General features: G+C 39.9%; 1 protein-coding gene across 2 annotated transcripts in view; it reads right to left on the bottom strand.

Moving 5' to 3' along the window:
• Nucleotides 1-23,336, bottom strand: part of si:dkey-237h12.3 (teneurin-3) — a 177,233-nt gene that overhangs the window by 11,655 nt on the left and 142,242 nt on the right. For both annotated transcript variants that reach the window (XM_063494038.1, XM_063494044.1), the window contains 8 exons: nucleotides 19,977-20,096; nucleotides 17,857-18,118; nucleotides 16,663-16,930; nucleotides 15,574-15,717; nucleotides 8,357-8,606; nucleotides 6,624-6,644; nucleotides 3,987-4,219; nucleotides 2,148-2,302 (listed from right to left, as the gene is read on the bottom strand). In XM_063494038.1, the coding sequence (XP_063350108.1) occupies nucleotides 2,148-2,302; nucleotides 3,987-4,219; nucleotides 6,624-6,644; nucleotides 8,357-8,606; nucleotides 15,574-15,717; nucleotides 16,663-16,930; nucleotides 17,857-18,118; nucleotides 19,977-20,096 (1,453 nt within the window). The remainder of the gene's footprint in view (nucleotides 1-2,147; nucleotides 2,303-3,986; nucleotides 4,220-6,623; nucleotides 6,645-8,356; nucleotides 8,607-15,573; nucleotides 15,718-16,662; nucleotides 16,931-17,856; nucleotides 18,119-19,976; nucleotides 20,097-23,336) is intronic.

Genomic DNA, 23,336 nt, shown 5'->3' with positions numbered 1-23,336 from the left:
CTGCCTTTTTGTAAGCCGGTCTAGATTAAAACATTAGGAATCTAATCAAAATGTAAATCTGGTTAGTTAAAAAGAACAAGAAGAAAACACTTTGGGCTGGTTTGCAAAAAACCACTAAAAGTAGACAGGTCAAATTCCAAGGACTCTATTATGGACAGTCTCATGGACCCACAAAGTTGTTTCCTGAACCATTAGCTTTGCCAATCTCCTGCTTACTGGTTCTCTAAAAACTCTTCTATTCACATCTCGTGCTGCTTATGCACGCTCTTTTTGTTTTGCAGTCGTACCGACTGATGTTTTTTGTCTGCTAGCTATCTGGTGCATGTTTAAGTTAGACAGCATGCCATTCATAGCTTGTTTGTTGCCACACAGGTTTCTACTTGGATGATTAAATAAAGGTTAAAAAATACGAAGAAATAGAAGGTTCACACAAAAAAGGTTTTAGTGTCTGATGTTGCTCTTATTTGATTCTAAACAGCTAGTTCACTTCAGAATTCACTTTCTGCAGAAGCAGGGTATAGAAGAGGATGTGAATGCCTGTATTTTCATATGATAAAAGGCTTTTTGTTTTTTTTTGTTTTTTTTTTTCTTCTTTATTTATTTTAAGTCTGGTATGAAACACTAAAGGAGCCAGATGAGAAAAGATATTAATGTTTAAGCAAGGGAATCTGCACAAGAGGTGTCATGGTATTGTAATTCTTTAACCTATTGCGTAGGGACAGGGTGCCGCTTTTATGTCACCCCAGGTAGGCAGTAAATTTTGTCGGACAAAGCCAGCCCTCCTCAGGTACTGCCAAAGAAAAGGTTTTATGTGCAGCAAGCCTGCTACCGAGTGCTGCTTCATTATCATGTGCGGTGTAAGTGTCCTCAATGCTGAGAATTTCTAGTGGAACACTAAACACTAATTCAGCTCCAGCCACATCAAAACAAGCCCCCCAAACTGAGTAATTATTCTTCCCTCCATATCTTCTGCCGTGACCTGAAAACTCATCTCTTCAATAAACACTTCATGTTTCCACTTCCTGCAAAATCCCATCCTGCTCCTAGCACACATTTTCCTCCTGTACTTTCAGAGAAAATGCTCTGCTCGTGTTGGAGTGAGTGCAAAGAGAGCGAGAGAGAGCCAAAAAAACAGTAGCATTTTCTTCTTCTCTTTCATTCTTCAGCAAGCACCTCATAATGTTGGTGTTCTAGGAATGTAAATTTATTCCACTGATCTTACTGTTTTGATTTGACTGCTTTTTTTTTTCTTTTTTTTTTTTTTTCTTTTTTACAGCTGTATAAACTGGAACTCTGTACATATATTTAAAGTCTCCTTTTTGTCCAAGTCTCCTGACCAAGATGCTGTAATTAAAATGTTACAGAACCACATCACAGAGCAGGTGACACAAAATAACTCAAAACTGCAGAATAAAACAAAAACAGAATTATTAAACCATGAAGAAAGTTCCCAGTAAGAATAATTTCAAAGATTACATCTGTGAAAAACAGACACAGCCTAAGTGGCAATCTAAAACCACCAGCACAAATAAGACTGATTTAATGCCATCAAATAATAAATGAATTATGCTAAAACATCCAGATTCTAATATACTACCAAATATTAGCAGCCAGAAGAGTGCATACACTTTCCACAGCAATGATTTCCATTCCCTGAAAGAGAGCAGTTTTTGCAATTTCAAATTTAATTGCAAAAGGTTCCAGGAAGAGCGAGCTGCATGTAAAAAAGCTATTTTACCTAAGAGTTTGGAGGATTCTTGATAATAATATAGATGCTGAGGTTAAAAAAAAAGTTAAAAAAAAAGAAGGACACTGCCAAGGCTAATGCCCTATTTCACATTTTTCTCCACAAAAATTGAATGTGTCCTTTTCTTATTCTCCACCTCTACAACACGTTTTCATGAAATACGGCTTCATAATTTTTGCTTAGTCCTGCTTACTGACACACACAAAGAATTGCCCTTGGCAAAGGAAACATGCCTTTGTACGGAGCGCTCTCTTGAAAACCAGTAGTCATAGTTATACAGCATATCATACAGAGCAGTCATACAACACAGCATGTCAGTAACCAAACTGAAGGGGTACAATGATGGGTGCACTATACTGTTCATACTAAGAACCGGCTGGCACTTCTGTGTTTAAGTCACCTGATTGATGTCCATGCTATTGTCACAGGTCAGAGGGCGAGCCGATGTCAGGTCATTCGAACCGAGGAAAGTGGAGATGATGCCGTTTTGGTCCACTTTTCTGATTGTGGTGCCATCAACAAAATAAATCAGCCCATTCTTGTCCACTGCAATGCCTGTTGAAAACAGGTGAGAGGGAGAGAATGGAGAATAGAAGTGCAAAGGAAAAAGCTTGTGATAACAGGAAAAAAAAAAAAAAAACATGGTAGATATGCTGCATCTATGCCTGCATGACTCAGTGGACAGAACACGATGGATACATGTGTCAAGCTTGCCTTCCCATTATTCAGGTCACTGCAAAAAGCAAAGCCATCAATAATTCACAGTCTGCTTTTCTGGTATTAAATAATTTCACAGGCAGAAGTGGGAAAGGCTGTATTCATACGGTATATATGCACTTTGCCTTGTCTCGTAACCCTCCTGTCCAAAAGAGACCTCGGGAGGTAGGGATGTCAATGAGTGGTGCTTTGTGGAGATGTTTTTTGACGTCGGCAATCATCAACAATCTGCACACCATTTGAGAAATAAATAAGCAGGGGAATGAAAATGACAGCTTTAGACAGTTTTAGATGAAAGAGGTGAAAGACAGGCAGTTGCCTCGGTGACAACTGTGGACTAAATTGTCTCGGTGATTGAGAGTCAGCTCAGAGTCGTAAGCTGGAGCCAAGCCAGTGTGGAGTTGCAATAACCATTTGTCCCAAACTGGGAAAATACATTAACAGACTATGCAAGCCTCCACATCACTTTCTATGCCACTGTGCTGTTTAATATGAGACCTCGGCCATACCTCACATTCAGAGATTTAAACATTCTGCGCTTTTCTATTTACAATTTAAATTTCATTTCTGAGATTTCAGGATGTTGTAATTAGCATGATCTATAGTTTTCTGAAGGACTTCTACTGGTCTGAACATACTATAACTTCACTTCTACCTCCAGAGTATTATTTCTTTTTCAATGAAGTCTTAAAAGCTTCTATGGAAGGTGAGTGATTTGGTTTGACCTGTGGCTAGGTCTGCACAAGATTGCTTTCTGCTAAAACATTGATGAGCCGAGGGAGCCCACGGTGAATCCTTGGGAGCTGGCTATTTGACAGTCTGAGATTCTCAGACAGATGAAAAGTGTCACATTTGAGCAGAGTTCAGCACATGTCTGAGAGGAGAAAAAAAGGAGCCATCTGCTGTTTCTTCTATGGTCCCGGCTTCCACCCACTCCATCATTAGAGTCGCTCCCTCAGATTGCCTCCGCTCAAGCCTTTATCACCCAGCTGAAGCTGAGCTATTGCAGTTGGCATTCAGAGTGGGCAACAACTAGTGCACAACAATTCATCCTTGCCTTTTCTTCCAGACGAATTTATGGAAAAGTGAGCAATCACGCCACTAATGACCATGTGATATTTGAATGTGGACAGGTTGTGTAGAGTGGGTTTCTGACAGCAGGAGCTTTTTGTGGGAGAAAAAAAAAGCCTCTTTAAGAAACAAAGTAATAATTCTAAGGATTTTAAAAGCAATATACAAATATTCAAAATCAGTTCTGCAGCAACCTTTTTGATTGGGAGCAGCAGTGCAGAGCCTTAATTAACAAAGAATCTCTGTTTTTCTTAGTTGTATAGAAGTAATCTGAATTGATAACACATGAATCACAACCAAATTTCATTCATTAAAATCATTGAGCCGGTTCTTGGCACAGAGCCCAAAGCACAAGTTTAAATCTAGCAGATGCCACTCCTGAATGAGAAACTCATCAATGTGTTCAGCCCCTTCGTTTGACTACAGTATCTTCATTAGTTTTAAATTATACCTTTGGGTCCAGTGAGAGAGGCCTCTGGAGCTTTGCCTCCATCGCCACAGTGGTCCTCATCAAATGGCAGACAGTGTTCGCCGGTTCCCACTATCACCTCTGCGTTTGACGGCAGATCCTTGCTTCCAGCCAAAGTTCTCGGTCGGTAGATCCTCCGGGAGTTTGTGTCCGACACATACAGCTGGCCGCTTACTGGATCAGTCGCCAGGTAGTACCGGTGTGCTGGGTTGTTACTGCATTCAAGATGATAACTCAGTTATATACTGTAATTGGAGAAAGGTTTTTCCTTTAAAAGCCTTTTTCTAACAGTCCAGCCAGATTGTACTTTAATGGCAACAATTTGCTCCTAAAATGTGATCGATGCCTTAATATCTGAAATACCTCAATCTACCTCTAAACTTCAGCTAACCCTGATGAAATTTAGCCTGATTTTTCTCTCTGAAACCCCCCCCCTCCCCCCCCCCCCCCATTAAGAGTTAAGAATAATATGAAAAGCACAGTGAATTTCTCAAGTAGTTTCATCTGCATGCATAGGTGTATAGGCAGTATACGTAGAAAGTACTTTCAGAACATCCAAGAGGCAGTACATTAAAGTATATATTTTAAGTGTAGTGGCATTAATTAGTACCAGTGATACCGAGTGTTCATTTCCTAATTAAGTGTAACTTTGTTCGGTCCAGTTGTTGCATAAATTACAAACCTTAAGACCCAGATAGCAAAAATTGTCATGTGCATGTAAAGTAAATGGTAGCAAGAAACAATGTTTATTCTGAATTTTGTAAGAAACTGTGAGAAATTTCCATAACAGTGAAATAAGAGCAGAGCCTTTGAGGATGAAACAGTGGAAACAGAGAGAAGGTTGAATAGATGGGAGTCAAACAAAATTCAACAGGATACCACTGCAGTGGGGTTTCGGTGTACAAAGCACAAATTGACAACTTGTGCAGCAGATCATTTCATTTCCTATCACTCCCCTGTGGGAAGAAGCCTTTGGAAATACAGAAATGACTGGCTTATGTTAACAACATGCAACTACTAATGAATTCTTGTTTCTATTTGCATTCAATTGTCACATAATGGGACAAAGAATCAAACGAATTTACACCACACTATCGACTGGTATTTATACTTTAAAAAAGAAGCTATCGAAACTGTGATTTACTGTCAAATTTTTAAAAAACTCGAAATATTTAAGAACTACTGTTAAGGCAGGATGGATACATACAACAGAGGCAGTTAACATGAAAAAGCGAGTGCTTTACAGCGCAGTCGTAAACATGGCTTCTCTGCTTGTACTCCAGCTTAATGGTACCTTTCTCAATGCTGGCCGGCAATGGAAGTGGATAATGTGACGGCAAAATAAATGTGGCAATGAAACATCTTTGTAAAATGATGAAGATGGAGTCGTAAAATTTGACAGCTATTATGAGTCAAAGTAAATGCCCTAAATAGGTGGCTGCTATCAAAGTTCTATAAAGAATTCAACAAGTTAAACATTAGTAACCCTTTCTTTTACAGTCAATCTTCAGGGGGTGGGCATAATAACGGAGACACCAGTATGGTGTTATACAGTCCAATCAAACGGTCATATAATAAATATTATCTGTGTGAAGCTTATTTGGTCATTTCCTTTAAAATGTAAGTTGTAAAGGATTTGCCGTGTGTTTGTGATAAAATTTTAGCATTTGTGCCAAGGCCATCAACAATAAAAAAGCTGCTGCTTGACTATAGGATTAACCAGTGACTGTGTCTGTTCTCAAATTATTCATCTTCCCCTGTAGCTCAAAAGTTTTACCGTACCTGTCCCAGGTGCAAGCGCAGGTGGTAGTCATCCTCTGATGAAACTATCACAAACTCTTGGTAGCTGGCATTGTTCTGCAGGCAATCTGATTTGTCTGACTGATCCAGAATTCAGCAGCTCTTGTGGTGTCAAGACTTTCACGTCACTCTGCCTCTATGCTCCCTTCACTGCCTTTTTGTTTTACCTTATTTATAACCGACTCTTGTCTCTCTCCTCTTTTTTTTTAGGTTTATCTGTAAATGCCATTCCACATATCCCTCCTTCTCTCTGCCAAGTGTTTGAAATGAGAAATACAGCGAATCTGAATTCAAGAAGTAAAACAGAATTGAAGCCCACCAGGTGAGTTAAGCAAATTAATCTTAAATTCATATAAAAAGTCACATACGCATTTTCCATAATCCTGCTCTTACACCAGTGGAATGTATGAAATGTGTTCCGTAGCTTCGCTTGATAGAGTGCTGTTGTCTTAATCAGGAATACAAAGCAGTTGTGTAAGTCCCTCTACAAGAGAACATCTGTCAGATGGAAATGTAATCATAAGCTTCACAATGATACTGTTTATTGCAGAGCTCTGAGTTGGACTGCGTCACACGTAGTGATTACTTGCATGAAAGTTGAATGTTTTACACTATGTCAATAATCACTAATTCTGACAGTCGGTGCACTCTTTATCTTGCTGAGATGTAATCAAGCTATAATTGTTCTGTTACAATTATACATGGTAATCACTGCTGCTAAAGACGACTGTAAAGGGGAAGGTTATTCATATATTTACAAGGATGATGACATGCAGAAAGAAAACAACAAAACATGCACTAAGACAATAATACACCTACCTGTGTCTAAAGTCTTTATTTCTATGATAGGATGCAAAGGAAGCAGAAAAAGAGGAAAAAGACAATGAAACTGGTACATTTTGAAGGGATAGCTTGATTTTCAAGATGGTTTTTACCCAATTATTCTTTCTTTTTTTTACTTAATCATAGGAATGAATCAGGCTTGACTATTTTATTGCTAATTAAAAGCAAGATTTGCACTAAAACAAGATTAAAAATAGCATTTTTCTTCACAGAGTCTATTAAAGGAGGAAAGACAAACAAACAGGAGTGTAAAGTAGTCCCATTGAAGTCAACAAAGCCACTAGAGAAAGTCAAAGTCAGTGACAGTTTGGCAGAAAGTAGACGCAGAGAGGAAAGCGTGCACTCTTGCAATCATCCTACATTACCACTGGTTTTCTCAATTTTGACCTCACATATTGAAATATTGATTCTGGCCCTTTGCTACACTGACCGCTGAAGGCAGAATCTCAACACAGACGTTGCACTTTACATAAAAAGGTTGAGGGAATAACTTTTGTACTGTTACCAAGGAAACTTGCATGACACGTAGCGGAAACTCAAACCACTTTGGTTTTTGAATGTTTGAAAAAGTCTCTGAATGTTTGAGAGAGAACAGCAAATTCTAAATAAGCGAACTCAGCCGCTTCTGTTTCTCCAAGCTATGAATGATACCACACATTAGGCAAAGAAACATGCACTTTCTCCTGCTACACTGGTTTATGCGGTTTATGTATTGCAACTGCCATCTATTGTGAACAGAGACACTGCTTTTTCCTTATGTCAGACTAAATTTAATAAGGCTAGCACAAGTCTTCAGTGTAGTGTTTTATGCTCCTCTTCCCGTAAACAGAGTAAAATAGTTGCTTAGAGTCATAAACCATTTCTTAAACTATTATTTATCTAGTGATGGGCTGCTGAGCATGCATGCTTGTTTACTGCATTACACGTTTTTCCCATCTATATTATTTTACACTTTCCAACACAACAGCTATGCTGTCTTAACCATACCTGTGCAGGTATATTGACTCATTTCTGGTGGCTTTTTTTCTTTTTTCGCCTCAACCACTTGCTCATCTTAGATTTTAAAGAATCATTCACCCTTTTAACCCTAATATTAACTCACAAATCAGTGCATGAACAACCACCTGCCAACAGTGTGGTGACCTTGGTCCTCTTAAGGCAGTTTTCATATGTTTGTCATGTATGTGTCTCATGGAGGGTGACGGTCCAATGTACATTTAATCAACATCTGCTACTCTGAAATAAGCCAACTGGCCGAATCAGAGTCATTGCTGTGAAAAGCCAACTTGGCATGAGGGCGTAAATCATCCCAATTACACGCTGAAGACAGGATGTCTTTCCTAATTATGGAGATGGATTGGTAAAAGATTTCAAATTTCTACGGCCAGGGGAAAGATTTGTGTGACTGAAAATCTGTCCACCATGCCCTTTCAGTCTCCCTCTCCACGCCGAACAAATGTGGGATCCATATTCTCGTTCACACTTTTGGGGTCGGGTACAGTATGTGGCTTCTTCTTATAAAAATGTGGACGATGCATATGCAGTTATTTATTTATCTGTTTGCTTAAATGAAGATTCAAGTTTAGTTATGTTTAATAAATTCAAGGGTTAACAGTTAAATCTTGAAATTAATATGTTGTTGCATAATACATGACAGACCTTGTAAACTGGATCTAGCGCATTACAAAACCCATACAAATGAGCCTCACCTCAGCTCCATGATACTTGTGACATTGCCAGATGGGTAGATACGGCGGATGTAGTTGAAATCTCCCACATACAGGCTTCCATCAATACCCCATGCCAGAGCCACCGGTGCCAAGAGCTTGTTGCCTTGGGCCTGCCCATTACAGCTGGGGCACGAGATGCTTCGACGCCGTCCATTCCCCATAACAGTGGAAATCACAGGGGGCTGGAGAGAGATAAACTGGTTCTCCCCACTCCCTTTGTAAAGTATGCCTGAGGGGGAAAAAAGAACAAAAAAAAACAAAAAAACAACAACAACACTAATTTACAGGATTGAAAATTTATCCAGACAGATCCAGATAAAACAGAAATATAAAATGGTTCAAATCTGCTAAAGCATAATGTATTTAAAGGAACTGTTCACCATCCTAGTTAACATGCTTGGTGTTAACTAGAGAGCTAGAACTAAGAGGTAATTAGCTTGACATAAAGACTCACACTTACTTTAAATTAACTTTTAATATTATGCCTAATTAATAAAGAGAAAGAACTATGTGGTGGCACCGTGTGTTTTTGTTACTTCAGCTTGCAGTATCTTTGCTAGGCTCACTAGACCTAACACAGAGAACATCACACATTTCATAATGGTATAAACATAAAGAGAATGTGCAAAGATAATTTTCAAATTCATGATCTAAAGTACTCTGCATAAGCCATCAGAAAATTATATTTCAGAACAAACTGATATTTATTTTTAAATGAGAGGTAACAAATTATAGTCCAAATGACTGTGGTTTATTTTATACTGCATAAAACTCAGGCAATCTGATTTAAATAGTTCAGGGAGTCAAGGCAGCACACGGGGAACTAGCCTTAATCATTGTTTTAACTGATATAACCTAATACTTCAATGCTGGGAAATGCTCTACAGCTGTTTTAGTGGGTTCCTTGAAACCCTCCGCAAAGCTGAAGTATACATTATGTAAAATAATTTTCTTTTAACTTAACAGGGATCCTGCTCTCCTCTAGTCACAGAGAGGCGGTAGACATAAATACAGTGCAGTGCACCACCCCCTAATAATAGTGCATTTCACTAAGGACTCACCATATTTGGTGAGTCACTAAAGATTAATATTTTAACAAGAGGCAGATATAACTGGCTTTTTAAAGGGTGCTGATATAGTGGGACTCTCTTCAAAGGAGAAAAAAACATCAAAGGGAAGAAGTGCATGCTGGAAGCACTTAATTATTCACATCCAGCAACTTGTGTGAATTCACACTGCCTCTGTCCTAATTAGTGGATCTATGACACCTCTGAATGGTCGCATAATGTCGTTCTCCCACAGCGCTGTACCATAAGCCATCGTAACCCTGGATGTATGGGAAATCAAGTATGCAGCCACGCTGCTTGTCCCTTCTCTGATTAGTTCCTTTCATTGATTTAATTGATTGAAGGACAAATTCAAATGAAGGCACGGTCTGGCGAGACTCTGACAGGACGATCTGACCAATCCGTCTTTTGTATCCGAAAGCATTATACATGAGCCTCTAACAAAGACAAATAGGTCCGTGGGAAGGCTTTACGTGTGACGCCATCAAACGCGCGACCTTGGGACTTTAATTGAACTGTGATCCATGCGTCTGCTCACTGAATAAAACACACAGTGTGATGAAAACACTCAGTGAACTGAAAGGTTTTGGCTGCACCCCGAATCATAGCCACAAATAACAAATAAGCTATGTAATCTGACTAGAATTTTAATGTCTGTTTGTGTAATAACTTCCTAACATTCCCGGAAAAGACAAAGACATTTTTAATATCTAAGATGTAGCGCAGTGTGTAGGACGTAGATCAGCTGCAGCGGTACAGCTATTGAGCCAAAAATAAATAAATAAGTAAAGAAAAAGAAGAATGCTAAGGTCGTTTTGGCACGCCACTGTGGTCCTCTCTTATTTACACTTCCATCACAGATTACTGTATACATAAGTCTTACCATAGGCTATAAGTCAGTGTAATGGAATGGATTAAATATACTTATCAATCATCCACTACCCCCCAAACTATCACTTCACATACCCTCGTATATCCTTTTGCTATGATTTTCTCACATACACAATGTCTGCCTCTAACTTAAGAGCAGATTAAGGTGCAGCTTTCTTCCCTCAAGGGCACTTGGTCATGACACATTACTGCTGATGATTGTTGCAAGGATCAAGCTTGTGAAGTCTCAGCTGGAGAGCTGCACTGACGGGAATTTGGCTTCTGACTGTCTACTGCCCCAGGCCGAATAAGGGGACTCCAACAGTGTCCGGACTAAAATGGCTTTAGAGTTCATAAACATATGTCCATAAATATTTCATGCTTTTACTCTACTGTGCTCTGACTTTGGAAGAAACACTGTAAATAAAAACTTTCTTAGAAATAAGTTCCCGCTACAGTGAGACAAGGAGAGTATACAGTTTGTGCAGCAACAAAACTTTGCTGAAGTGTAAAGACGAAAAGCGCTCCCTCGACAGATTTTGCAGAGGAGACTCAAAATATAAGTATGGCAGCAGAACGGCTCAGCCGTTAGGATTGTGTCTGCTCACTGATTAGTAAATGAATATGTGGAGGCGTGTTTCAAATTCTGGATAGAAGCTGGTGAAAGAGAAATCGCTGTTTCACTTGGCAAAATGGGAAAAAAAAAAGCTTTTTTATTTTATTTTTTTTATAAAGTCTGAGAGTCTGTTATCTCTCTTGCTCCAAGATCACTCCAACACTCTTCCATCCAACAAGCAAATAACCATAATGTAATGTAACCGCATGTCACGCAGCATTTACCACATTACTAAACAGTTAGACACAGTTAGACTCCAGGAGTAACACGGAATTTCCCAAATAATAGCAGAAACAGAGAAAACAATCAAAACTATGAATGTGTATAATGATAAATTATAGTGAATGAAAAGTGGAGAAACCATGAAGGCTATGTTCTGTTACAGAAAATAAAGTGGGAAAATAAGCAGAAGAAGAGGAGTTATTACAGGAATATTTGAGCAAGGACCAGAATGTCATCTTTACAAACTTTGCCTTCTGCCCGTATATAGAAATTAGAATTCTTCTTTACACACAATACTGTTCCACCTACCAGTCTCACAAACTGAATTGATTCTTTCTTTGGACTCATTATAGAAGGTAATAATTTGTTTGATAAAAGGCTCATTTGAGGCATGTAGTGGTAAAAAAAATTCTTTAATGTCAACATCACAGCTTTCGAGATGATTAATGGTACAAATGTGAGGCCAAGCCTCTGTACCTGGAAAAAAAAGAAAAGGAAAAAAAAGAAAAAAAATTGGAGCGCCCTTAGCAATGTCACCTTGGTGACACATAGAGAGTACAGAGATTCGTCGGGGAAGCGAGGGAGTGCGTCTTAATTGCACCCTGTCCTTTTCTACTCTCCTTTGCACAGTGTCATTCTCAGAGATAGCACCGAGGCTCCCACTGATCCTGATTGAGGCTAAAAGTGGGCAGGAAACATCTCGGTGCTTCAAATGCAGCATGTGCGTGAGCTGTACAGTAAGTATACTCAGAGATACTGAATTGCTGAACCCTGGCTGTGTCCAATAAGAATCAGCTATGTTACCCTAGATAGAGACAAGCTGCAGATTGAGAGGAAGGCCTATCCACTTGTAACGAAGAAAGGAGGGGCAGGAGGACATGACTAAAGCACAGACACCAGCAATTTGCCTTATCTAGTTTGACAGGCACTGGAGTGGAGGCAGAGACGGAGAGGGCTTTTTGCTTGGGTCTTTTGACACAAACGATGAGATAAAAAGTGCTCAGATGTTAGAAGTAGTGCAAAAATGAAGCAAGAGTCACAACAAAGACCGATAGCAAATGTCTGGAGCTAAACCGCTGTGCGGCTGTAGAGGACCACCGCTTGCTAGCATGTTGGGTGAGGACATTAGTCAAGGTTTACAGCATTAAAGAATCAATACTGGAGCAGCAATGAAGGCAAACAGTGATATTTGGATTCATCTTCATGCCGACCGAGGATATCGAACTGCATTCCTTGCCCAAAAACCCACATGGGCTATAAATCTCAAATGTCAAAAAGTAGCTGAATGCGAGACTGAATAATTCAGTTTGTACTGAGAAAATTTAAGGGAATTCAAGGCAGAACTAGGTGCCGACTCACTACCTCTGTAAAAACAATTAATGTGAGCGCAAACATAGATATGTTTACAGATTGGCTTTTGACACTTTGATGTGAACCCTGCATAAACTAGCATGCCAAAGTCGCTAACAAAAACAATTCACAGCCTTACCAAGCACACCGTCTTTGGGGTGAGCTAATAGGATTGGAGCATGAAACCCTTTCGGCAAATTGATTAAGCTCCTGTCAGACAGGAATCAATGAGACAAAACAACACGAGTTTGCTCAACTATTTTTGAATCTTTTAAATTTAGTCAGTTTTTGCGAATATTTTCAGGGCGCCGTTGTAAAAGGACAAGTGAAAAGTGTGAAAAAGCCTCGGGGAGGCTGCAGCATTTACTGCATAAGAAAACACTCAACACCATCTGGTTCTTGTTTTATTTCTGTCATCACTGTTTCCATGTACAAAAACAAGCCCGCACATGATGATTTTTCATGCACAGTAACGTTTGATTTTCTGATAAATCCAGACACACGGTACAGCTCAATCTAATAAAGGATGCCGCATACATTAGCATATCACACATGCTGCACTTATCTGTTATCACAAATGCATCTCACAACAACTCCAACTGTGATGCTGCCACACTGAAGGCTTTGGAGATGGGTGTGCTATAGTTTGAGACAGGTGGGATGAAACGCATTGCACCAGCAGCAGTCGAGCTAGAAGCATATTTCGGTGTTCTTTTGCACACTTCACAAACTTCAGGTTCCGGGTGGCTTGACAGATTGGGTTTCTATGTCTGTTCTTTTAATGTTCAACAAAGAACCAGGACAAAGTACCATCAAGGATTGAACAAAGAAACTGATTCTCTGACATGTTTTCCACAAACATTTCTGACAAAAAACACATTCGCAATCTCCGACTTCTGAGTCGACTGTTATATATATGAAGAACACATGGATGATATTACCGTGCAAACCCACTGAGTAGCTGTGGGATGAATAGTTCTGTACCTGCCAGTTGTGGAGGCAGAAACGAGTTCACAAACATTTCACCTTACAGAAAGCCCTCCTCTGGTAGCCAAAATATCTGGTCACAAAAATAATCTGAGTGGTTCACTTAAAAGTTTGATGGATCTGGATAAAACGGCACAAGAAAGAACCAGGTTTATATTTTAGTGCCGGGTGGTTGCAGAGGCTTTGTAAGGGGGCTCCAAAACTCATGTGAACCTCCTTACACAACACATCAAAGCTGTGGCAATACAGAAACCTTAAGAAATGTAACTGTTCAGCACATGCTGCATTTTTACATTTTCAAATTTTGCATTAAAATCACAGACACACATAAAAACAACTGTTTCTTTTAATTCCCAAACAGCCACACAGATCTTTTAACTGTGTGCTGTTAAATCTATGATCATAATTTATAGGTTCAACCGCACTAGAGCTACTCAGAGTGTCTTATACACATTTTTTATCATATTGACAAATTCATATTATTTTAAAATAGAGGTTGTGGCTCTTAGAATCCAAGCCTTTGAAGAATATTGAATGTAAAGCTTTGCATGTGACAGACGATAATACATTTTCATTGTAAAAACACTCAGTCTAATGCACATGATCTAAAAGCATCAGCGACAGCCATTACTAACATGCTTTCAACATGATGGAACTCTATGATATATCTGAAAACCAACAAAGTGCCTGATAAAAGCTAAAAAAAAAAAGGCTAAATCTCCAAGTTTTTCTACGCTGTTATTAATTTTTGTTCTGCTCAAACAAAGCTCTGTAAAGAACAATTCATCATAAAAGTTCAATACCTACACCTGTTAGTGCAGAATCTGACCTCTGAGTGGGCGATGTTTGTAGAGTGGTAGCCATCACAAGCACAGTACGTGCTTAATGATGTTTTGAAGGGATTAATACTGATTAGTTTCACCCACCTAGCTGATGAGCACATATAATAAAAAAAACCCTGTTCTGCACCAAAAGTACATTTTATTGAAAAAGTGCAATTCATTTCCTCAAAGCAATCTATTTGGTTTAGCTATTTTTATAAGGTAAAAGAAGGTGATTACACCTTTACCAAATCTATAACTTCCTTTCCCAGATGCACTTGTTGCTCGTGGCAAAACAAAGGAATCCTATATGAATTTATGCTCTGTTAACTATACAGATCCATTTTTCAAGGGATTTTAAAAATGCTTCATTTTACTTCCAAATGAGCCAAGATCAGCCTTCAATGCCAAAAAAACAAACAAAAAATATAAAACCTATTCAAATGAAAACAAAATATGTATTCACCAACTCCACTCTGACAGTGTGAGACTACGGACTGACCTCGACTATTTTCGAGATGAAAAGGACACAAATTGTGTTGGACAACTGGAACAACGGTTGTGAGCCGAAGTGGGTTTAATGTCAAAACAGCAGTCTGGCAAACTGACAATGCACTCACTAGCCCGAGGCCCTGAGGCACACTTCCTATAATTGCAGTCATATTACTGCCTCCACAGTAGTAACATACTGAAACCCCTTAATAGTGTGCTGGCTGAAATCTCCAGATTATAGAGTGTGACCTCCTGGTACTGTAACCCAGCAGTGACTTTGCTGTATGTATATTTGATAGTTTCATTATGTATGTTTCCCCTTTCTCATAACTCTGCAGCAGCTCGACAAAGACAAACTCATGTCCATTTATTGTACTTGCCGATTAAAGAGAATCTGATTGATGACAGAGCAAGAAATTAATTAAGTTTATTGAATTAATGCGAGAATTAAACATGACGCCTGTTCATCAAAAGTGTAAGCCTTCGTGAGCGCCAAAAGGCCGTCTTCTTCCTAAAATAGCTGAGTGGTGTAGAATCGTTGCAAGCCTTGCACCCTGGTGGCTTACTCGCTGATTTATTCAGTCATTACTGTGAATGATCGGCCCTTCAAAACTCTCCTCTATTATCTGCAGATGGGATGACGAACCATCTTTCATTTTGATTCAAGTATTTATTGCGGTGATTCAGGGTAAAGACCACCTGCCTGTAACCCAGAGAGGCTACCTATCTCTGCAGACATACATGCATACTGTATACGTGATTATTTCTTACCATTCTGAATGTCCAATATGTGGTGTTTGTCTAACATCCACCCGCCCATGTTGGAGGCATCCAGTTCATAGCCTTGTAACACCGCTGTCCTCTTTTCCCAGAGCACCACATCAAGACAGGACTCGTATTCATATCCCACTGACACTGAAAGTAATGACAGCAGACGCCTATGGTGAGCAAGGTTACAACCTCCTTATAAGACACTTATAGCAGCAATGAGGCTTGTAGCTTATAAGACATTCAGTACATGTCGTCGCCGTTTCCTGTGTTTCCTGGTTCTGCCTTCTCTTTGGCTGTGTAATTTTCTCCAGCTGGGATGAGTTTAGAAGGCCCATGGGGTTTCTGTGTCTTGCCTGCACTGTTTGGAGTTTATGTATTCTCCTCTCATTTGTCTGTTTTATCTTGTGTAAAAGCAAATAAACCACAATTCCAAATAATCTAAATATAAGGTGGCAAGAAATATTGAAATGATCAAAGTTCAGATGGAGCACATTTGAGGAAAAATCACAAATGCTGCAAAATTCTCAGAACTCTCAGTCCATGTTGGGCTTTGAAAATTTTATCAGTAAACTGTGATGATGCAAGTGCTACTAGATGTAATTCTCTAACCCAAGCCAAAAGGAGTATATAAATAAGTATGTTCAGTTAACCAGTTATAATATAAAATAATCAAAATATTCTACTATGCATGAAAAGATTCTGTCACTTTATTTTTTTATCAGTATTTCTGACTATTGACCCTTGTCTGTTTTTCCCCCTTTTTTTCCAGGCCTCTGCCTCAGAGGCAATATTTCAGTAAGTGCACAGCTGCTGAAATATCATACATGCAAAACAAAGAAGTCAGCAAAAGAGCAATGGCCTTCAAAAATGCAGCACAGGGGGATTTCAGGATTTCACACCACCTGCTAAATCTTTATTGCACATGATAACAAAAGCAGTCCCCAGCTAAATAACCCTCAATTTAAAAAAAGTAAAATCAATCTTTAAAAGTTCAACCAAGGTTCACTGCCTGAAGGTAGCACAAGTATCTGGCGGTGAACTTATGCTTACACAACATCTTCAGTAGGCAGCTTCACAGCAGGAACTCACCCACAGCCTCCGCCAGGCCAAAGACCTTCTGATTGTAGGCGTCTGTTTTATCCCAGATGAAAGTGTAAGAAAGGTCGGGGAAGGCAGGAAAAGACTTCTGGAACTGACGGCCCATGACGGCCACCATCAGGTGGACTTTCATCAGGCCAAAGGGGAGACGGTCCTGGGTCAGGAGCACCTTGAGGATGGGCTTGTAGCCAGCTGCCCTGGAGCTCAGGTAGACCAGGTTGAGGTCACTGCCTGGTATGGCCACTTGCTCATGAAGGACCTAGGATTTAATTAGCAGTCAGACCAGTGCCAAAGCCACAGCATGGAGTAGACTTAAGTAACAGAGTTAATAGGAGCAACAAACGTATGTATTTAATGAGAATAAGTTCAAATGCAGGATAACATACATACAATTTATTATCCAGGTCACATTAAATCTAATTTCATCTCAGAAAAACCTTGTTTGTTGCTAGACATACATACATTTTATTCTAAGCAGTCAAACATTATGAACTTTTTAGGAAGCCAAACTATTTAAAGAAGAGTTTTTACTTATGCCAGCCACAAACTGCAATCTTCTAAATGCAAATTGAGCTCCACAGGCAGTAAATGAATTCTTCATTATTAAAAGAAAATACTTGAACATCTCAACTAATAATTGACAGAAGTCATTCTTTTTTTTCATTTTCGTCCTGGTTCCTGGTTGCCTCACATACCGACACTATACTTATGTTGAAGCATGTCCAATGATTTTGATTTCATCCCTCTGATGTAACACAGACAGAATTTGTTCCAAACAGTAAAAACAGCAAAAGCTGCAGAGTCACATTCTAGATTTAGGGATTTTCAACATAGATTTGGGCCAAATGGAAACAAACCAAATCCTGAGGCATGTAACCTCCATGCAATGTGCCCTTAGAATTTATCAGTGTTGCTATGAGACAATTTATGGCTTAGTGGAGATGCCTCGGTTCAATCAAAGCCCAAAGGCAACGTGTAAGGCAAATCTGACGCAGTTTAAAAAAGGGAAGAAAGCCATGGTGAAAGGAAGATAACAGCATTATTGTTACTCTGTGCTTGTGTATTTTCAGCATTGCTGTCTGTAATACTGGACTCAAACACAGGCCATTCAAATCAATGCGTCATACCAATAAATTTAGGACTGACCACGAGTAATACAATGCCCCTCTATGACATGGATCTCACCTGGGTTTCTGGGATGATAGGACTGTCCTCTGGGGAGGTCTTGTAAAGAGTGGAAAGGGGTGTGGCCAGGATGACGGGGTTGGGCCTGACTAGGCCCGTCAGGTAACAGCTGGGGATGTCGTTCTCTTCCCGCTTCATCACCACTGTGTCCATCACATGAAAGACGTTCCAGGGCAGCCACACCGTTCGGTGCAATGTGGGGAAGGGAGCTCGTTCGTAGCTCAGCGTCAGTGACGCTCCACCGTTGGCCAAGAGGTCAAACCTTCGAATGTTGGAAGGAAATAGAAGCGTACGAATTTTAATGCTTAAATAGAAACAGCAACTGAATAACCTGCACTTATTATGTAAAAATACTGAAATAATCCTCTGCAGTAAAATCTTTAGAGGTTTCTTTTACATCTTCAAACTTAATTTTCATTATTTTGACTCTCATTTCCATTCGTTACAATAGAACTATATACTATACATGTTTCTTAGCTGTCAAAAAGACAACCATTACACATGATACGTTGAAAACAAGTCAAATGCTTCATCATAACATCCAAACACCTTTATTTTTTATGTAAAGCCAAAAGAATATTTGCAATAATCAGTTATTTTAACAAAGGAATCGAGAGTAAGTAATTGACCTTTCATTAGCAGTGTTAGCACATTTCCAGATTTAATCACCACCATCGCCTTGGATTTGTTTTTTATTAATGACTAATGATGGCCAAAACTTAGACTGATATAATTTTGAAATGTCTCCTCAAGTTCAAAGTAGCAAAGTAAATATTTATGTTAAGACTGATAATCCCTTTTTCAAAGGCAGTTTTCCCTATCAAAGTGATCCCTCTGTTCAGTCTCCATATAATATTATTATTCACTGAATCTAATTTATGACTTCTGTTCACTCAGCGTGGCGTTAGAAGACACTTTATGGTTGAATTTGGTTCAGAGTTCTGGGAGTTTTCACTGGTGAACTGGTTTAATTAGTACAACATTACTCAGGGAAAAGTTACTGGTTTGGAAATGAAGGGCGAGTCTTTGAAGTGCTGCTCTATATATTCAGCGTGCTCCACTACCCAGGGGGTAAAGCATCTGCGTAGTGACATTGTATGTATCCACATCCACAAAGACACACACACACACACACACGGAGATTTGAATACTTGCACATCTCATGTACGCACCCGGACCCGTGCACGCGCACACGCAGCGACAACCAAGCTGTGCAGCTGACCTAAAACAGCTTCCTTCTCAAGCTCTTTCCACTTTGGGCAGTGGGGAGCTCACAGCTGCAAGAGGCCAGGCTTTGATGCTGCCCCCCCCCCTCTTCTTAACACACTGAGCGGATCTGTTGGCTAACCAAGTGTGATTATCCCCGACCATTTATCACGCTCCTTGTCAGAAGAGTTACAGGGCGGAATATCTGAAGAAATCAGCTAATCCTCAGCTATCTGGGGACCCAAGGATTGTGATTCATAACAACAGCTGTACAATTCTCTGCCACTCAATAAGCCTTTTATTCCACATTGGCAGCACATAAACATGGTTTCTATCTGTTGAATTCGAACGAAGGCTCGGTTCATAATCTCTGACGACTATGTGCGAAATGAAGCTCCTACCTGAGCTGAACGCTCCCTGTAAAATGTGTGACATACGTTTGTCTTGTATGTATTTGCACTCCCATTATTAATGGCCAGTCTGTGGTAATAGCACGAGAAGGTCAGGCAGTAATCCCATGTTTTACTACACTGCGGGCAGATTGATTCTACCCTTGCTGATTCAATGCATTTTAAACAGCCTGGTTCAAAATGGCCTCCACCACTGTGACATTTGCATGAGGAATTGTTCTAGGGCACAATGTGCTGCTGTTTCGATTTGTTTTGAGCGCATTTTGGATAACTGCCAGGACAATTCTTCCTCTGCTGGACAGCTTTTTTTTTCTTGGATTTTTCCACACGAGTCTGGGGACAGCAGGACATGCTACAAATATATTTTCGCCAGGGCAAAGGTTAAAACCCAAGACTGAGCTGGCTGGGTGTCTGCTTGTACACTTGTTGATCGTTGTGTAAAGATGACTGTGTTTTCCGTTGTATGCCCCTAATGATGCACGTGAACACGGGAAACTAACTTACATGCCATCTTGCCGTGTGATAGTATAGCCGTACTCTGGGTAGTGCAGAAAAGACACGTTGACTCCAATCAGCGGTGTCCCATCTCCCGTTAGGACCTGACCCCGGATGACTGATGCCAGGCTGTGAGGGCAAACAAACACAGAAAAAGCTGAGTAAACAAACAATGCCAGCCGGTGTCAACAAGCATCCACCGCATCAGCACTGCTAACAACTGTCATCCCCTTGCCAGAGGCATGAGCTAAGAGGTATGACTTACTGATTGTTAAGAACACACACACGTCAGTGGTCGTTACTCATGAAAACGCCACCTAACAGAGCCACTCTCTGTGTCTGTTTACTGCTTTTAAGGACCCATAAATCAGTCAGTTGAGGGCTTCTTGTTAAGATTTTGCAGCGTCTTGCACTCGTATTGCAGCATTTATATTCCACAAGAATGCAGATATAGATTTTTTCACGCATTTAATGCGTAAAAGAGAATAGGTGCTATTATGACAAGACGCAACTGAACACACTACATATAGCTCTAAGGGCATTTCAATTTGTGAGGCCATTACAGAAAACTGTGGGAATAAACGCTACGAGTGTAAACACACAGCATCTTCTCTAGCCAACAACATTCACAGTTAAATTATCAGTCTCCTTAGTAAAGTCAACTCGGTAAATGAAGTGTACAATACACCCAGCAGTGAGGCTATCAAATGAGATTCATGAGTGAAATATTCACAGTATTGTTATCTGACCTTGCTGAATTTGGAATTTCCCCTAAATTGTATTTGAAGAGGGTGTGATCCAAGTGTGATTATTCCAGCAAGTGTTGTTGCTTCTGAGAAAGAGCCTTTTGTCAGTGTCATACTGAAGTCTTGCGTTCGCTAGCGTGATAAATGTCTGTAGTAATACTTGTGATGAAAGATAATATATCAACAAGAATTGTGTTGGAATGAGCTCTTCAGCTCAGTTACAGACATCCTCTTGATGTGAGAAGTTGCAAAGCCAGGCAAGTGACGTGTCAAGAGGCACTTTATAGGAACTCAGAACAACAAAATTCAATGCTCGAGGCAAACTGTCACAAATGGAAAAAAATGAAGGGTTTTGAAAAAGAAAAGCAGTTCTACAACACAACAGAATCGCCACAGCGATTTTTTAAAAGGTGAAGCCATAAGTACTCTAGATGTGAAAGGAAAAATGCAGTTGGAATACAGAACACATACAATGTTAGGCAGTGACGAGTCAAAAGCGGAGGCTTTTGCTCATTTAAAGTCTGTGGGCAACAATGTGTGTATACGTTTGGTTCAAAACAACGAAAAGAGAATTTTTGAACACACTATGTCTATGTTCCCAACACAACAATATGTTGGAAACATAAATCTGCCACCAGATGTTCACATATGGTGGCAGATTTATAATTTATGTAGTTCACCCTCTACCGCTGGTCAAACTGTAATGTTACTGGAGCAAATGGGAGCAGCAGTGGTGGTTATAGTGTTGGGTGGGGATGGGGGGTTAAATGCTTCACTTTAGGGCACCTCTGTGGTAGTTAGTCTGGCATGGGAGAGCATTACTCATTTAGTTTCCCCAACTCAGATTTTCCCTGCTGGTAAATGGATTTGCTTCTGGTCAATAGGTTCAGCACCTCTAGCAGTTCATTCCCTGTTTTCCCCTAAAAAAAAAAAGGCATTTTCTTGTGCATTTCTGCTTTGTAAATCACAAACACGGAATATTCATACATAATTTAAAGCATCAGATATCCTCATCCTCTGCCATTATTCATCACGACTGCTGGGCCTGCAGGTAGAACTTGTCAAACACTAATCTTTATTTTTATATTCTTAACTGCGAAGCGATTTGTTAAGGTAGTCCTCTGTTTGAAGGTACAGTTAAAGGGAAAGACAAAACTATATTTCTCCATCAACATTTAGCTGTTCCAATTTCTCAGCCGTGGAGCAGAATTTTAAAAGCGTTCCCTCTGCATTTTTCACCGGTGGGCAAAAAATGTTCTATTTTGCCACTTTATCTCCGGGTCATTACGTATATGAGAGTGAGAGCGTGTGTGCGAGAGAGAGCGAGAAAGAAAGATGATCAACAGCTTTAGCCTCTCATTTCCCTCCCGCTTCATGTCTGGTACAACCATCTCCCATCGTTTATTTACTGGCTCAAAGAACAAGGCCACTTAAGAGCCACAGCGAAGGTTCCCTCTTCCTTCCCTGTGACTCTATTAATCTTTTGAGAGGCAGACGGATGATACAAGAACTGAACCACCAAACAAACGCAAAGTCGCACCACCTGCTGAAACCCCAGAAATGAATCATATAATTCATGCATTCTTATCTGTCATTGTGCCAGACTGGCGGTAGAAAAACAACGTCTCAAAACCCAGTGGGAGACTTGTGTGGGGACATGTGATATGGCTGGGGAACTATTGTGCGGGGGAGAGGGTTGGGGGGATTGGGGGGGGGGCACTACACCACAACACATGTTTTATTCTCTGTGCTATACGAGGGACAACTTTACTGCTGAGTTCTGAAACCTGACCACACACTGAAATCGGCTGCCTTTCTCTGGGCTAACACAATGGCTTCTTAAAAATAGAAGGACATGAATGACCTCTAGCTGTGTCTCATTTCTCTACCTTTAAACATCAGATACTCTACGGCTTGGCATAACAGTCACTACCGTCGCTGAAAGTCTTCTCTTCTGGCATTGTTCCAGTGCTTCAGAGACTCTTATAATGTATACTCTGCAAAGGCAGTGGATAAATTATTCACTCTATAACCTCAAATGAATTTTTAAAAAACGGGTCTCCAAACAAACCCTGTCACTACTAAATTCTACTTCATTATATGACTCTTTCAAAATTTACTTCATGTATGCAGTATTTGCCATGTAGCGATAAGATTAAAAAAAGGTAATTAATTTTGTAAAATTTAGGACTACGCATGTTTGCAGAGCTCCTAAAACGCTGTTTTTAACTATAAAACTAACTTCTATGAGGAGATAAAAAGGCAAATGAATATTTTGAGCAAGAGAGCTAATGCCACTGCCAGACATGAAATCGACATTAAGCTGAAGACAATGAGGATGAGGATTACTGAGAACCCGGCTGTGGGGAATTGCCTCATTCTATATTTTCAGTAAAGCATGCTATTTACATAAGGATTACTTTAAACTATTGGCGGAAATATTCCCAAAGCCTTCTGCACACAGTTTGGCAATCATTTTCCTCTCCATCAGTCACAAAACAAACTCTTCCTGTGATTCTGAACAGATGTGGGAATGCACTGAAGTTTACGTGAAAAATATAACAGTCTCTTCAGTTTGCACAGAGATATTGTACAGTACTTTAATCATGAGGTAAGGTCTTGT

Source organism: Pelmatolapia mariae, linkage group LG2 (assembly GCF_036321145.2).
Source record: "Pelmatolapia mariae isolate MD_Pm_ZW linkage group LG2, Pm_UMD_F_2, whole genome shotgun sequence".
Lineage (NCBI taxonomy): Eukaryota > Metazoa > Chordata > Actinopteri > Cichliformes > Cichlidae > Pelmatolapia > Pelmatolapia mariae.
This window is presented reverse-complemented; position numbering and strand designations above follow the sequence as displayed.